Raw genomic sequence first — 14,864 nt, forward strand, 5'->3', positions numbered from 1 at the left:
GCCAGGCCGTGGGCTGGCCCTCGCCACAGAGCCATGTGGAATTCTACCCGAGGAAGACGAGGGCCACACAGGCACTCCCCGAGCCTGGGGAATCTCGAGGTGCTGAGAAAGAGGACGTGGTCTTGACGAGAAGCCAGCAGGCCTGATGGAAGAGGCGATTCCCCAGGGCCTCCAGACTCTGCCCTCACTGCAGAGGCCAAGGAAGAGCTGTGTCAGGGCACCTGCTTCTTTCAGGACAGCCCTGGGAGGTCAGCAGGGCCAAGGCTAGGCCAGAAGAGGGCACCAGACAGGTGGTGCTTCCAGCGGGGAAGTGCAGGTGTGGGTCACGGCGCTGGTGGCGCTCTTGCCTGGAGGTGGGGCCTGCCTAGAGCCATGTGTGGGAAGCCTGGTCCCCAGAGTGAGGTGGGCGTGGTAGAAGGTAATCAGGTCATGGGGGCTCCAGCCTCCAAAAGGGTGAAGGCTCGGGTCGTATTCCAAGAGTGGGCTGTTATAAAGCAAGGCTACCCCACACATTTGGCTCCTTCTATAACACAGTGTTTCTCTACCATGTGTGTCACAACCTGGGGATCCCCACCAGAGTCTGGCAACAGGCTGTGTGGACTTCCCAGTCAGCAGAGTCACAAGCTAGATAAACTTCTTTTCTTTGTAAATTACCCAACCTCAGGGATTCTGCTACAGCAACTGAAAGTGCAGAGACAGCTTCTCAGCAGAAGGTCTGTGCTCACGCAGTGCTGAGGACGGCCCTGGGAAATGCTGGGTAGTGCCATTCCCAACGCCCTCCCCTGGTTATTGCAACCCAGACTCCACCTGCTGGGACCCCTGCGGGCCGAGGGAGAACATAACAACGGACAAGATGAACGAAGCAGGGTGGCTGTGGCCCTCGCCCAGCCCGGCCCAGCCCCGCCCCGCGTTACCTCACACTTGCTGCGGAGGCCCGTCTCCTGCAGGCGGGACCAGATGCTCTGGATCCTCCCTGCGTGCTCGGGGTGGCTGTTGGTGTTCCCACAGGCACACTGGTGTTTCAGCATCAGGGTGTCGTACACGAGGCCTGCAGGGAGACAGAGGCAGCTGAGGTCAGTGGCCACCCCAGGGCTGTGCCAGCACCTGCCACTCCAGGGGGGGCTGGAGGAAGATGGTTCCAGAGAGAAACAGCAAGCTCAACCCAAGCCCTTGTCCCACGAAGCCCAGCAGACATGGCCGCACGGGTGGCTGGTTACCACGCTGGCTCAGCCCTGCCCACGGGCTCTGGCAGTGAGGGCCGGAGGTGCACAGCCCACGACACTTGAGCAGCTGAGGAGAAAAGCCCGAGCCGGAGGCTGGCACAGGGAGTGGCCCACACAGCCACGGCCTGGGTGCCACCTGTGTGCACAGGGCTGCGCAGCCTTCCAGGAGAGGGGGCCTTGTCCCTCTAAGGTCAGGGACCACTGGTCAGGGACTGACTTCTGTAGGCAGCTCTGCTGGCTGGGAACGGCCCCAGGTGCCTGAGGTTGGAGCAGTACTGACCGCGGTGCTGCCACCAGGAACTCCAGAGGGGCCAGGACCCGTGGGGACGTGGAGAGTGTGTGGGCTGCTCAAAAGGAACACCCACAAGAGCACGGCGTCCAGGGCCCGGGCTGCAGTTCAGAAAGGACGTTCCTGCGGGAAGCCCTGCTGGAACCACTGTGGGCAGCCTCGTCCACATGCCAGAGCTGTCCGTGACTGGTGCCAACTGCAGGGCAGACCGCTGTGATGGAGGAGGCCCGCTGCCGCCAGGCCTCGTCCTAGGAGGAGCTCTGTCCTGGTGGCATGTGGCGGGGGCTGCCCTGCGGGTCCTGTTTGAGGCTCACCTTGCACACCTGTTGTTCTAGATGGAGCTGAAGGGGCGGGGGGGCTAGTGAAGGACAAGGGACACCTGCTGGCTCTCCTGTGTGCGTCCAGGCAGAGGAAGGTGGGTGAGCGTGGGCTCTGGCACTGGGAGACTCGTGGTCTGTTACCTCTACCCGATGCTGGTAGGTGGCACTGTTTATGCTCCTGTTTCTGGAACAAAGGTCGCCTTGCCCAGCCATGGTGAGCTGGGTTCACGCTGACCCTGCTTCTGAACGGCCTGTGGATGCTGGCGCTGGCTGCGTCCGTCCTCACACCTTCCCGCTCAGCCCGTGACCTGGGCTAACAGGAGGCAGGGCCCCGCACCTAGGAATGCCGGGTGGACGACCAGCAGCAGGGTGGGTACGGGTCACAGGGGCAGAGGGCCCGGGCTCAGACGGTCCCGTGCGTGGAGCGGAGGCAACGACCACTTAGGAGCAATGTGCACGGCTACTGCAGGACCAGCAAGGCTGCGGGGTCCCCGTGACAAGGCCATGCTTGCTGGTGCATCCTGCAGAGGCTGGACCTGAGGTGGACCCATTGCTGCCTCACGAGCGCAGACCCGGTGGGTGTGAAACAGGTGCAGCAGGGCCCAGGCGACCACACCGCCTGAAGGACGTGCTGAAGGCCTGCACGGACGTGGGAGGGCAGCCCTGAGCGCTGGGCACCAGGAGGCACGGCCAGCCTGTCCTCATGCAGTCAGCTGTCTGTCTCGCTCCGCTGCGCAGACACACCCAGGGTGCACCAGGCTCCCGACAGCGGCTCCTGCTGAGGCGTGGGGTGCCAGCTTCCCAGGTCCCTGCCACGCTGAGGCGTGGGGTGGCAGCTTCTCCAGGTCCCGGCCACAATGACCGTGCACTGACTGGTGAACCTGCGAATGCCACCGAAGCCTGGACAGGGTGTCACCACGTGGGCCCACCACCGCCCATGCTCTTCTGAGCACATGGGTGCTTCCGTCAGTGGCTGGGACTCGTGGAGGGTCCGCCCGGCCGGTGTGTGCCGTGTGCAGTCTTCCTCGGCTTTCTTCTTCTGTATGACGACTACTGAGGTTCTTCTCTGACTACCAACGACATCCTTCCACAACCTGAGAAGAGCTCGGCCGTGTCTGGGGTGCGGGAAGGCAAGCCGCCTGGGGCACGTGGGATGGGGGGACCGTTCCTGTCTTGTCTCTACAGCTGTGGTCTCCGTGTGTCACCAGACGGCATCAAGGTGGAGCCTTGGAGCCACCCTGGCAGCTCTGCTGTGGGGTGCCGGCCCCGCGCCCTCCAGGTCCAGCCTTTGCCCGGCTCCGGGCCAGGTGGCCCCTTGTCCTCTGCTGTGCCCATGGCAATGCTGCCTGCCTTCTGGCTCGTGAGACAGCGGAGAGGAGCGACGGGGCAGGAAGCAGCCCTGGAGCGAGCTGGGCTCTTCTCCAGCACAGCCATACCAGTAGGTCAGTGGGGCCTGTGGGCCTGTGTCGGGGGCGTCAGCTTGGTGAAGCAAGTGGGTGAGTGAAGGGACCAAGTCCACCTTTCCTGCTGACCAGGGATGGGAAGCTGGGACGTTCCCAGCCGGCCTAGGCGGGCATGCAGGTGGGGACTGCCCTTCCCTTGGGAAGAGAAGGTGGGTTTCTTAAGACTATGACAGGACCACAGAGTGACAGAAGGGGTGTGGCCCGTGGCTGAGTGTGGCCCTGTGCCCCACAGGTGGCCCCGGAGCCTTCTGGTGCTCCAGCCGCGGGCAGCTCCCCACGGCGCCCCATCTGCAGGACCATGGCCCGTGTCTTACCTGTGGTGAACCTTGGCTTGGGGGGTGGCTCCTGGACAGACACAGGGAAGGTGGCCGAGGCGGGGGAGGACTGTGCTCGGGACAGAGGCCTGTGGCTGCTGAAGGACACAGGGATGCCCGCGGCCTCCAGGGACGCCTGGTAGCTTCTCAGCTGGTGGACACGCTGCTGCTCCAGCAGGAGAGCTTGCTGCGGGGAGAGCAGTCTGGGCTGAAGCGCCCGCCAGGGCCAGCCCCAGGCAGGAGCGGACGGGTCAGGCCCGCCCCGGGTCAGCCACAGACGCCTGCCTTCCCTGCGCACGCGGCCCTGCTGAGTGAGGTCAGAGTGCAGGACGACAGACACGACCTGCCTCAGCACCCGACCCCCTGGCAGGAAGACAGACGTGGACAGGGACTCCAGGGCAAGCTCAAGTCCTCATGGTCAGCCCCCATGTGGGGGACCACGCAGTGCTTCTCTGAGGAGGCCCTGAGTCACGGGGAGCAGCTGGGGCCACCCTTCACGCTGAGGGCTCAGCATCATGTGGGGTGGGGTGGGTGGCCTCACCTGGGGGCACCCAGAGGCTCACCATGGCCAGGTAGCAGAGAAGCCAGTGAGCACAAGTGGCCGCCCCTCATCAGGTTCCAAGAGTCTCTAACTTGGAAGCCAAACGTGGGCCAGAAAGTGACTGCAGACGCAGAAGAGTCAGCTCTACTTCCTTCACACCAGCTCCCTGCCTGGGGCCTCTGACCACCCTGCATCCCCACTAGGAAGGGAGGAACTTCAGGAGACAACGCCGAGCCAGGCAGGAAAGGGCTAGAGGGTGTGGACACGCCTGGGCCCCCAAAGGACCTGGGAGCTGGCAGATGCAACAGCCTGCCCAGCTGCCCTGAGGCTGCCTCCACAGGGGGCAGACAGGCGTCCCCTGTCCCTCCTTCCATGTGAGGAAGCAGGCCTCCCCACTCACCCTGGGCCTACTGCTCAGTGCTGCCTGATGTGTCATGAAGACATCTGGGGCCTTGCAACAACAGCTCCACCAGTCAGCTCCTAGAGGCTGGGCCCCACCCCATGCTGCCATCAGCCAGTCCCACAGGCTGCCCCAGGAAGCAGCGTCAAGGTGCGAAGGGCAGAGGGAATCCAGAGGCTGCAGGCCCAGCTCACCAGCCACAGTGGCTGGGCTGGCTCAGTGACGCCCTCCCTCCCGAGGGGCAAGGTTTCTGGACAGGTGCAACACTTTTCCTACGTGGATCTCTGAAGTTGTAACTGGCTGCCACGTTCCTCCTAGGCATTCTACTCTAGAGGGTGGGAGGAAAGGCTCCTGGTTTGGTCTCATGCTGGGAGGTCCACCTGCCCTCCTTCCCGGGTGCCAGCAATTGATGCCTGCAGATGCCAGCCCTGACGCTGCGTGTGCACTCAGATGTGTCCTAACCTGGCACCTGAACTTCAGGTACAGTAAACCTTCTGGGGCCCACCAGAGACAGGGTGTGTGGGAAGGACCACCCGAGGGCTGGCCAGCCGGGAGTCGGGGCTCTCACCACTGGGTTTCTGTTGCTGTAGTCACTGTTAGTTCCCCTGGACACTGCAGGAACTGAAGAAGGGACCTCTGAACACGAGGGACAGGAGTACCACCGGGCCAGCTGCCAGGTCAGCAAGTACGGCTGCTCTGGACCTGTCCCTGGAGTCCAGACTGGTCCTCGACTTGCAGCATGGGGCCAATCACTGTGTGCAGACGCACACCTCCCCTGAGAGCCGAGTGGCAGGGCCCAGGTGGGAGCACCCTGCCCTGTGCCCCAGGTGCCGGGTGGGGAGCACTGGCTGTGGGCGGGAGCTGTCCTGGGGCTAAGAAGGGCCATGGAGCCCAGCCAGAGGACGTGGACCTGCCAGGGCCCTTGTGCCCCAACTCGGCACCGGGCACTGGACGCACAACCCAGCGCACTGCTCAGGTTCTACGGGCTCGCGTCCTGCTAGGGGGAGGAAGCACCTGCCTGGAGGCTGTCTGGCTCTGATCCAGGGTTTCCAACTGCTGACCCACTAGCCTAAGAATCTCTGTTGACTTGACTGTTACTCTTCACTGGAAATTCACGGATCGTTTACGGATTCTTCGTCCAACTCTTGAGAGCCTGGCCACTGTGGGTCAGTGTGCCACGCCACAGTGCTTTCCTATCTATGCTATCCACCAGCATCTCCCTGGCCCCAAAGGCCCCAGCTTCTGCTTACAGCCTGCCCACCTTTTAAACTGATTAATAGATCAGGCTCCTCCCAGTTTGGGGTTATTAAAGTCTCACGAGCGTGTGGCTCCTATAGACCTAAAGGGACCCAGGAGGCTGTCTGCTGGAAACAGGTGCACAAAGGCCACAGAGGCCAATGTCTGCAGCGAGCACACCTTCCACGCACGCAGGGAGTGTCCCAGTTTACGCAGGACACAGACCCTAGACCAAGGTGGCTGCTGAGTGCCTGCCAAGCGCCCGCCTGTCTACTCCCCTGTCCTGGCACCTGTCTGAAGAGCAGCTCCTGCTCGGTGGGGGGACGCTGGCCTGGCTCCGCCTCCCGTGTGGGCTCCGCCTCCTCCTCGTCGCTCTCGATGGGCTCCTGCTTCACCTGTACAGCAGCCAGCGAGTGTGCCTCCTTCTGCCCTGGGAGCCGGTCCAGATAGGGCTCGTCCAGCAGGGCCTGATGCTCCCGGAGCTCCTCCTCCGTCTCCTCAGGGTGGCTCTCTGGTTGCCGGGCCGGCTCGCTGGGCTTGGGGATGATCTGCAGTGCAGAGGAGCCAGATGAAGTTCAGGCAGAGGTCTGGGCCTGGGAAAGTCTGCTCACAAGCCTGGCACTTCAGGAGCGCCACCCTGCACCCAGGTCGCAGGCACCACGACCTGGACCTGGTGCTCTCCAGGTGCTGAGCACAAGGCACACAGGCCCCTGGGAGAGACAGCACCTGGTGCTTACGCAGCATGTGGCCCCAGGAAGTCGCAGGTGTGGGGAGAGGCCAGGGTCAGCCGCACAGACACAGCTGTCCAGAGAAACACGCCCTTCCCTCAGCCCAGTACCCGGAGGACACACTAAGGAGCTGGCAGGAGGGCTGGGGAGGGGCAGGCACTGGCACTGCTGGCTCTCGGGGAAGGGCATGATGAGGGGTTCAGGGGAAATGGCAGACTTGTTCCTAAAACCCCCACACCCCAAACCTGAAGTTCCCTGGACCTGCAACCTGGTGCTGTGACTGGAAGCACATGCCTGCACCAGGTCCCAGGGCCCACTGGGACAGCCACACTGTGTGGACACGGACCCCCCCACCTGCTGACTCTGATTCTGTAGAAACCTTGGGTTGTCAGGGATGCAGTGTGTGCACTTTTGAGAGTTTTACAAACCTGCCTGCTAAATGTGTCCCCCACACTCTGAGGAATAGCTGGGTGGAAACTCAGGTCTCAGTTCCACTGCTTGTTTCAGGGGGACCGTCACCGAACAGACACACACAAGGAACCTGGTGAGTTTCAGCCTCCACTTCTTGCCCTGCCCTGCTGTGGGGAGACACCAGGGATTCCAGAGCAGCTGTGGGTGGTTTATAAAGGAGCACACTGTAGAGGCCAGGCTGTGAGGAGGCCACAGGCAGCCTGACCTCTAACACCACGACAACTGTTCCCAGGAAAGGGCTGGACCTGGCACGGGAGCAGGCGCAGCAGCTGAGTGAGGTCAGCACTGATGTTTGGAGAAGGTGAGTCACAAAGTGGAGGCAACAGAGGTGGCTGGCACGCTGAAGACCATCTGAAAAAGCCAGTCACGGAGGCAGAGAGCGGCAGGCTCAAGGGCTCCTGCACGACGGCAAGCCCTGGGGGCAGGAGGCTCTGCACTGACGACTGCACACTTGCAAAGTGAGGTCCTGAGCACCCTCGCCACAGGTGCGGAGGTGAGGACACGATGCCAGCTTGGCTGGATCACAGCACACGCATGCGTCAGCAGCCCTGCCTCCAGCAAGAAAGTGGCCGGGCGGTCTCCAGCCCAACTCGCAGACTCCCGCCCTGGCTTTAAAAAGCCAGTTTTTCAACATTTATCTGACTTAAAGGTTCTGTGATCTGTAGCTCCATCTTTCTCTTGCACCCTGTACCTGGAACCCTGTCTGCATGGGTCAGGGAGGAAAGGGGCCTGATGGGACCCTGACCTGGCTACTGGGGTCACTGTGCACACCTGGCCTCCACTTTCTCCTGGGACCTCAGTGCTCCTGTGCCTTGCACCCCAGGGCCTGTGCAGTCTGATTGGGAATACTGACAAAACTGGGGGCTTCATAGGAGTCTTACCGAGACTGGGCCTGCAGCTCAGCATGGGGGCAGGAGGGCCAGGGAAAGAGAACATTGGAAGAACCCAGGAGAAGCTCCCTGAAGAAGGTGGCACAGAGTGTCTGGTGTGTAAGTCTGGGCAGAGGGACAGAGGGATCCAGGAGGGAGAGACCAGCCAGGAGGGGTCTGGGAAGGCCCTGGGCCTCCAGGGAACAGATGGAAGGCAGGAATGTAAAAGAGGTGATCTCAGAGCAAAGAATTCAGGGACAAGGACAGGGACAGGGGTGGGGCCTGGACCCCAGGCTCAGAGGAACCTCACAGAGAAGATGGCTGGCCCTGGGTGGAAGGGCAGGGCACGGCCTGGCTGCGGAGACAGGGATGCACACTGGCACAGGCCGCGGGGCCCAGGAGAAGGCCTGCAGGAGATGGGGACCTGAATCTGGCAGGCAGGTGAGGCCTGGAGCAGAGCTCGCAGAAGTAGCAGGCAGGTGGCCATGAACTGATGAGCCAGCTGCTCCGAAGACCTGGGGCCAGGCTCAGGGGAGGGTCCTGCAGGACCAGAGCTGAGGTACAGAGGCAGGGAAGGGCCTCTGGCTAAAGAGAGGAGGGGGAGTGGGAAGCAAGGGTGCCAGCACTCCCAAGGCGACCCCATGGGGCTGCCCCAGAAGACCTGCAAGCTAGGCTGTCTCCGGGGAGCCCAAGGCCACGTGAAGGCACGTCTGGAAGGCTCAGCTCTGCAGTGGACAAGAGTGGCCGAGGGCAGCAGCTGCACAAAGGAGACTGCACCCGGGTGGGGAGCACCGGGCTGTGGCAGCGCACTCAGTGCAGGGCCAAACTGGCCTTCCTCCAACCTGTCTACAGGAAAACGTGAAGAACAGCAGGAGACGCCCCAAGAGTCCTTCGCCTAGATATCCAGAGGCCGACAGGTCCAGAAACCGGGCAGATGTGGGCCGTTCTGCCTGCTGGTGTGAGGGCAGTGAGCTCTGAGATCTACACAGTGATCTGGACACTTTACTGGACAGCTGGCCAGTAAAGTCCTGTTTGGCCTGCCTGGGGTCCCAAGTGCTCTTCATGTCCCCCGTGATACCAGTGCTAGGGCCCTGTCTTCCGTGAGGTTAGACTTCAGCAGCATTCCACCCTGTGAGACACCTTGGCCTGGACAGGGGCTACCTCCTCGTGACAGGACCTGGGCAGGTGCTTGCAGGTAGAGCACTAGGGTGGCGCTGGCCTACTCCTCTGCAGAGGACCGGGTCAGGAGGCTCTGGCTGTCTCTTCACGACCCACAACGCTGACTGCTGCTGAGGTCCCGTGTGGGAGGCCCGGGCATGAGGACGCCAGCATGCCAAATGTGTGCCTTCTCCTCTTCCCAGGGCTGCAGGAAGGCTGAGGGTGGGTGCTGAAGCTGGGACTGCCTGCCCCTGCCTCACTAGGACGGGCTCACTAGGCTCGGAGACTGCGCCTAGGAGCATGGCCCGTGAGGTGGGCAGGGGGCGCCGCCCTGCAGCGGGGTCTGAGTGCTCCTGGGGAGGAGGCAGGTGGAGCGCCTAGGCAGAGGAGGTGGGGGAGACAGCCAGGGCCCAGCCACAGCCCTGCCCTGAGGGCTCGCAGGCAGAGGAGCACAGCTCTGGGGCACTGACGCTCCCTCCGGGTCACCCGTCCCAGGTCTCCACCCAGGGCAGAGGCCTCTAGGACAGAAGCCCGGCATGGCAGGGGATGCCTGGGGCCTCTGTGCTTGCTCCCTGGGGCCACGTTTGACATACTTAGTGCAGAGCTCCCAAGGGGCTGCAGCCCTGCAGGCTCAGCTGCCTGCGTCAGAGCCCCATCTGTGATGCAGAGCGGCCCACGGCGGGGTGCTGACGCAGGGCTGGTGAGGCCAGCCAAAGCCTGTCTCTCTCCTGCTCCCCTCTGAAATTCAGCTCCCTTCTGCGGGCCAAGCTGTGGGCTGGGGCCTCGCCACAGACTGGATTCAGGAGAAGCTGGCCGGGTAATGGGCTGGGAGAAGCCAGCAGGAGGGCAGTGGCAACCACACCACATACCAGCTCCTGTCATCCAGAGGCCTCTGGGACACCAAGGACCCTTTACCAACCGAGCAAGAACAAGACACCTCCATATTTGGAACAATAAATTTTTAAAAAGCCAGACTAGAGTTCAGGGCCAAACCACACTGGCAAATAGGCCAGCATTTAAAGCAGCTGAACACACTAATAAGCAGACCACGTAAGCGAGTCCAGGTTTACGTTGGGAGCTGAGAAGCCATGTGGGGGAAGCCCAGCTAATCCCAGGGCAGTCCCACCATCGGGGAGTCGGGCGGTCACGTGGCATGCAGACACTGCTGCAAGAACAGCCTCCGATCCAGGGCCGGGGCCTGGCAGACACCGCTTTCCAAAGAAAGGCAGCACACGACTTCCACCAAGTGAACAGACCTGGCAGCAGGCAGGGGTGCAGCTGTTCCAGGACCACTCCGGCACTTGGACAACACAGTGACATCCCAGTCCTGGGCCAAGGACACCTGAGGAGAGCCAGCTCCAGGACAGGCATCTTCTAACCCCAGGGTTCCCTCAGACCCAGGGCCATTCTCCTGGAGGCCCCAGGAAGCCAGGGTAGCCCCATCATGCTGCTGGGAACACAACAGGAGGACTGCTCTGGGTGACATCTTGAGGGACCTGCAGTGGCCAGCAGCATCATGCTGCTTTCTCCACTGTGCCAAGCACGGTCCGTGGCAGCAGAGCGCTGAGCTGCAGTCCCTTGAGAGCAAGCTCCCAGAATGACATCCGCGGAGACAAGGACAGGAGCACTGGTGAAAGACACCCGAGACAAGAGTCCCGTCTTTGCGGGCGTCTTGGGAAAACACTGCACAAACCTGCCAGTCAGCTGTCAGTTGCTGCTGTAAATCGATCACGTAACAGAATCCAGGGAGATTACCCGGCTTCTGAACCACTCTTTTCCAGTACAGACCTCATGTGAATAGGTGTTCCCCGTCTTCCTGAAGCCTCCCACTCTGTCACTCAGATGGTGCCAAAACGAGACTAATGAGCTTAAGCTGGCACTGGAGAGACGAACGGCAAGTCTTTCGGCACTGGAGCACAGATGTGTGGCAGGTGCCCGCCGTGCCCAGCAAGTACTCTTCATGAGCAAGTGAAGGGTACGTGGCAGACCTCACTTCTGCCAGTCAGTGCCATCTGGCAAGAAGCCTCTGGGACTGAGAGGCCCTGGGGGTGGGTGGCCAGTTGACATTCTGGGCAGGAGAGGCCTGGGCGTGGCTTATACTGGGCATCTGGTCCAGGCCAGTTGCCACCCACCAGCAAGGCCCCCAGGGGCCCCCGCCTCGATCATGAGCCTCCCAGCCTCACAGAGCACGTAGCAGGAGGTACCTGTGAGTCAGCGCTGTCTCGGGGCAAAGGACCCTTGAGAAGAACCTGTGGCTGGGTGGCAGTGAACGGGGACGGTGCTGCCTGGCCAGCACGCCTGCTCTGGGATGCATGGGGACGCCTGGCTTTCCAGGAACGCCTCCTCCCACAGCTCTTCCCCAGCCTCATTCCTCAAGGCCTGGACCTGCCATCAAGGAGCATGTTGGGATGCCATGGGAAAACAATCAGGGGGCGACTGTCCGCCTCTCAATCTGCCGCGCATCCTCAGAGCTTCCTCCAGAAAACCAGTTTCCCTTCTACGATCTCATCCTCTTGTTTCTTTCTTATAACAACTTTATTGAGATATCAGTAGTTCTCCTTCATCCTGGTTCCCATGGCCAAACAAGGTCCAAAATATCAAATAGAAAATTCCAGAATTAAAAAAAATTCCCAAGTTTTAATAACCTGCCTCCTATTCAAAGTAGCATGATAGAATCTCACACCACCTGCTCCATCTCACCCAGCATGTGAACCAGTCTTTTGTCCAGTGCATCCACACTGAATATGCTACCCTACTGGTTATTAGCACTTAGTAGCCATCTCGGTTATCAGTTCAATTATTCTGGTATCACAGTGCTTGTACACAGAGTTCAATACTATCCACCATCTCAGGCACCCACTGAGGGTTTTGGAACAATCCCACTGCAAATAAGAGGGGTCTATTATAATTTATACACCAGAAAATTCATACTTTTAAACTGTATAGATCAGTAGTTTGGGGCATACTTACATAGTTGTGCAACTATCATTCATGATCTGAGAATGTTTCTATCATCCCTAACAACACACAAGACTGCTGTCCCCGCCGGCAGTCACTCCCCACGACATCCCCCCTGCTGTCTCCTGCTGCCTGCTCTGGGCACCTCACACCAGGAAAGCCACCCTGCACGTGCTGGTGACCGGCTGGTCCCACCTGTGCTCAGCACTCCACTGGAGGGACGGGAGTGCCTGCTACTTGGCCACCGTGGACAAGCGTGTGTGTGGCTGCTTCCTTCCCTCCTGGGGGAGAGTAGCAGGTCCTGGGTAACTCGAGCACAGCCTTCAGAGGAACCACTGGGCTGTCCCCAGCAGCTCGTCGTCTCCAATGCTAGGATGCCTGTGTCTGAGGCCAGTGTCTGATGAGCCAGCACTGGGCACCTCACTTCCCATCGGCCAGCCTCACGGCTCTGGTGTTCCTACTGCTTCCTCCTGGAGGTGCAGCTGAGCGACTCCGGAGACTTCTGTTGGCACAAGGACCTCTGCAGGCTTGCCTGGCCCCAGACCACCTCTGACAGTGTGCAAGTGAAATGGGAAGGAAGCTTCTAGGACTCAAAACACCACTGTAAAGCTGGGGACTTCCGGCAGTGGTTGGCTTATCCCTACTTAGTGAACCGTCTCAGGAAACCCAGGGAAGAAGAACTGACCATGGGGCCTGCCCCTCATGTGGGCCCTGGGTGTCCTGGGCCTTTCCCCTGTGGCTGTGCAACTGCTCGTGTGCTGTCCTCCGCAGGCCCCAGCCCCCATGCCAGCCCATGCCCGCTGCTCCCCTCTCCCACCCTGCTGCTTGAGGTGCCAGCTGGGCACAGACCCACCTTGTTCATGTGCAGCTGCTGCTGCTGGAACTGCTGCTTGTGCTTCTCCAGGAACTGCTGGTGCTGCTGCTGGATCACCAGGTGCTGCAGCGCCTGCGCGTTCTGCGGCAGTGGTGCCGACTGCGTGCGCCCCAACGGGCGGTGCTGCCGCAGCTTGTGAATGGACGGGGACACCCGGTCGGCACCAACCAGGGGCTGTGCGTGGAGGGGCAGCGCTCCCAGGCCTGAAAGATACCAGTCTGAAGATAACATGGAGGAAGAAACAGCAGAGGGGGAAGAGGAAGAAGAGGGGGGAGAAGGCTGTTGAGTGACCTATGGAGACAACTGCGACGCACCCCCGGAAGCCCAGGCTGCTCTCCCATGCCGCTGCAGCTGTCCTGCTGAGGGGCCAATTCCGGCTCAGGCGAGCGCCCGTGGGCTCAGGCTAGGGGAGGCGGGCTCATCTGGAGGCTCCTGAGGATCAGGTCGATGCACTCGATCAGGGGTTCTGCCCAGAGGAGGCAGCTTCAAGAGGTCGGGGGCCACACTGCCTCTGGGGCCTGGCCTATCACTTCTCCCATAGGGACCTCTGTGTCCAGAACACACAGGGATGGAGGTTGTTCTAGTTCTGGTATGTACACTCCCACACATCACGTGACCAGCAGGAGGGAAGGTCTGTGGCCAATCTGTAGGAACTCAGAGAAAAACAGAACTTGCTGTTCTCAGACACCAGGCCACCTCTGAGACCTGACTTGTATGAGGTTCCACTGTGAACCACACACCGGGTGGGTGTGGGAAGGGTAGGCACAATGGCAGGCAGAAGGAAGTGAGTCCTCTCCAGGAGTATGGGCACAGAGCACAGCATGGGACAGGGGTGGGAGGCTGCAGGGCCAGGCAAAAACAGCCCCATGCAAGGGAAGGCCTTAGAAGACATCACTTGCCCACGTGCCCCCTCCAGCCAGCCCATCCAGGCTGCTGGCTGGGGAGGAAGAGGGAGGCTCTGGCACAAGGCTGGAGTCAATGCCAAGGAGCTGGGCTTCTGCCCTGGCCCAGCGATGGACAGCATGCTCACAAGGCTGCTGTACACAGGGTGCAGTGGCCACCTGTGCACCTGAGATGCTGCACAATGCCTGAGAAACCACATCGAACACTGACGTGAACCCCCCTGTGGGCCACAGCTCCTGTACCCAATGCCACTGCTGCAGACAAGGATGGCCTGCTGGAAACCTACTCAGGAGGCACTCTCCCTTGGGAGAATGGGAGGATGCCAGGAGACCTGGAATCAGGGCCACGTGGCAGGGAGGGAGGGGGACAGGCCTGGGAGATGCTGGGAAGGGTGGGCAGGCCCCTGGGCAGAGTGCAGGAGGCTAAAGGTTAAGAACAAGTACCCCAATCAGGAGACCCACACCAGCAGGAATGGCAGGTGCCGGTGCAACACCACAGGATGCTGCTAGTTTAAACTTGAGACCCCTACCTCACTGATAGGAAAGAGGCACATAGACTACAAGTGACCTCCTGGGTCAGAGCAGGCTAAGCTCCGGCATCTGGAAGAACAGGCAGGGAGGGCCAGCCATAAAGCAAAGCTTGTGTTCATGGTGAGATGCTGTGCTCAGTGCTGGAGTTGCATCTCTTCTGTCCATAAAGACACTTGGGGCCAACATGCCACTCCTGCCCAGACCAGCAACTACCAGGGCCAGTGCTTCAGGGAGTCGCAGCAGCAGCACAAAGCAAGGAAGCCAAATGGACCCCAGAGCTAGCCCTCAGGCCTCCAGCTAGGGTCCCCATGCCAGGAGTCAGGGCTGCTGACCCTGGTGGGGGCATGGGTGACAAGGCACAGCTCTGAGGTCAGTCTTCAGGCAAATCTCAAGCAAGCCCAGGGATGTCCAGGATGAGAACCACTGGGCTGGGGACGCTCAGGGGCTGGCAGCACCGCGAGTCCCAGCGCTCGGGGGGCGACGCCCTCATGCTGCTGTTGCTGCGGCCCCACGGCCAGTTCTTGCTGCCGCTGAACTGTAGTCCCCTGGCCCTGACCATCCTCAGACGGTAAAACGTTTACATTTGT

The 14,864-nt window shown here is 61.0% G+C and overlaps 1 protein-coding gene across 7 annotated transcripts in view; it reads right to left on the minus strand.

The window, feature by feature from the left end:
• Window positions 1–14,864, minus strand: part of Hdac4 (histone deacetylase 4) — a 255,217-nt gene that overhangs the window by 37,528 nt on the left and 202,825 nt on the right. For 5 of the 7 annotated variants that reach the window (XM_047543426.1, XM_047543427.1, XM_047543429.1 and 2 more), the window contains 4 exons: window positions 12,824–13,062; window positions 6,077–6,334; window positions 3,610–3,796; window positions 915–1,048 (listed from right to left, as the gene is read on the minus strand). In XM_047543426.1, the coding sequence (XP_047399382.1) occupies window positions 915–1,048; window positions 3,610–3,796; window positions 6,077–6,334; window positions 12,824–13,062 (818 nt within the window). The remainder of the gene's footprint in view (window positions 1–914; window positions 1,049–3,609; window positions 3,797–6,076; window positions 6,335–12,823; window positions 13,063–14,864) is intronic. The other 2 variants (XM_047543430.1, XM_047543428.1) reach the window with 1 other exon arrangement.

Source organism: Sciurus carolinensis, chromosome 3 (genome assembly GCF_902686445.1).
Source record: "Sciurus carolinensis chromosome 3, mSciCar1.2, whole genome shotgun sequence".
NCBI lineage: Eukaryota > Metazoa > Chordata > Mammalia > Rodentia > Sciuridae > Sciurus > Sciurus carolinensis.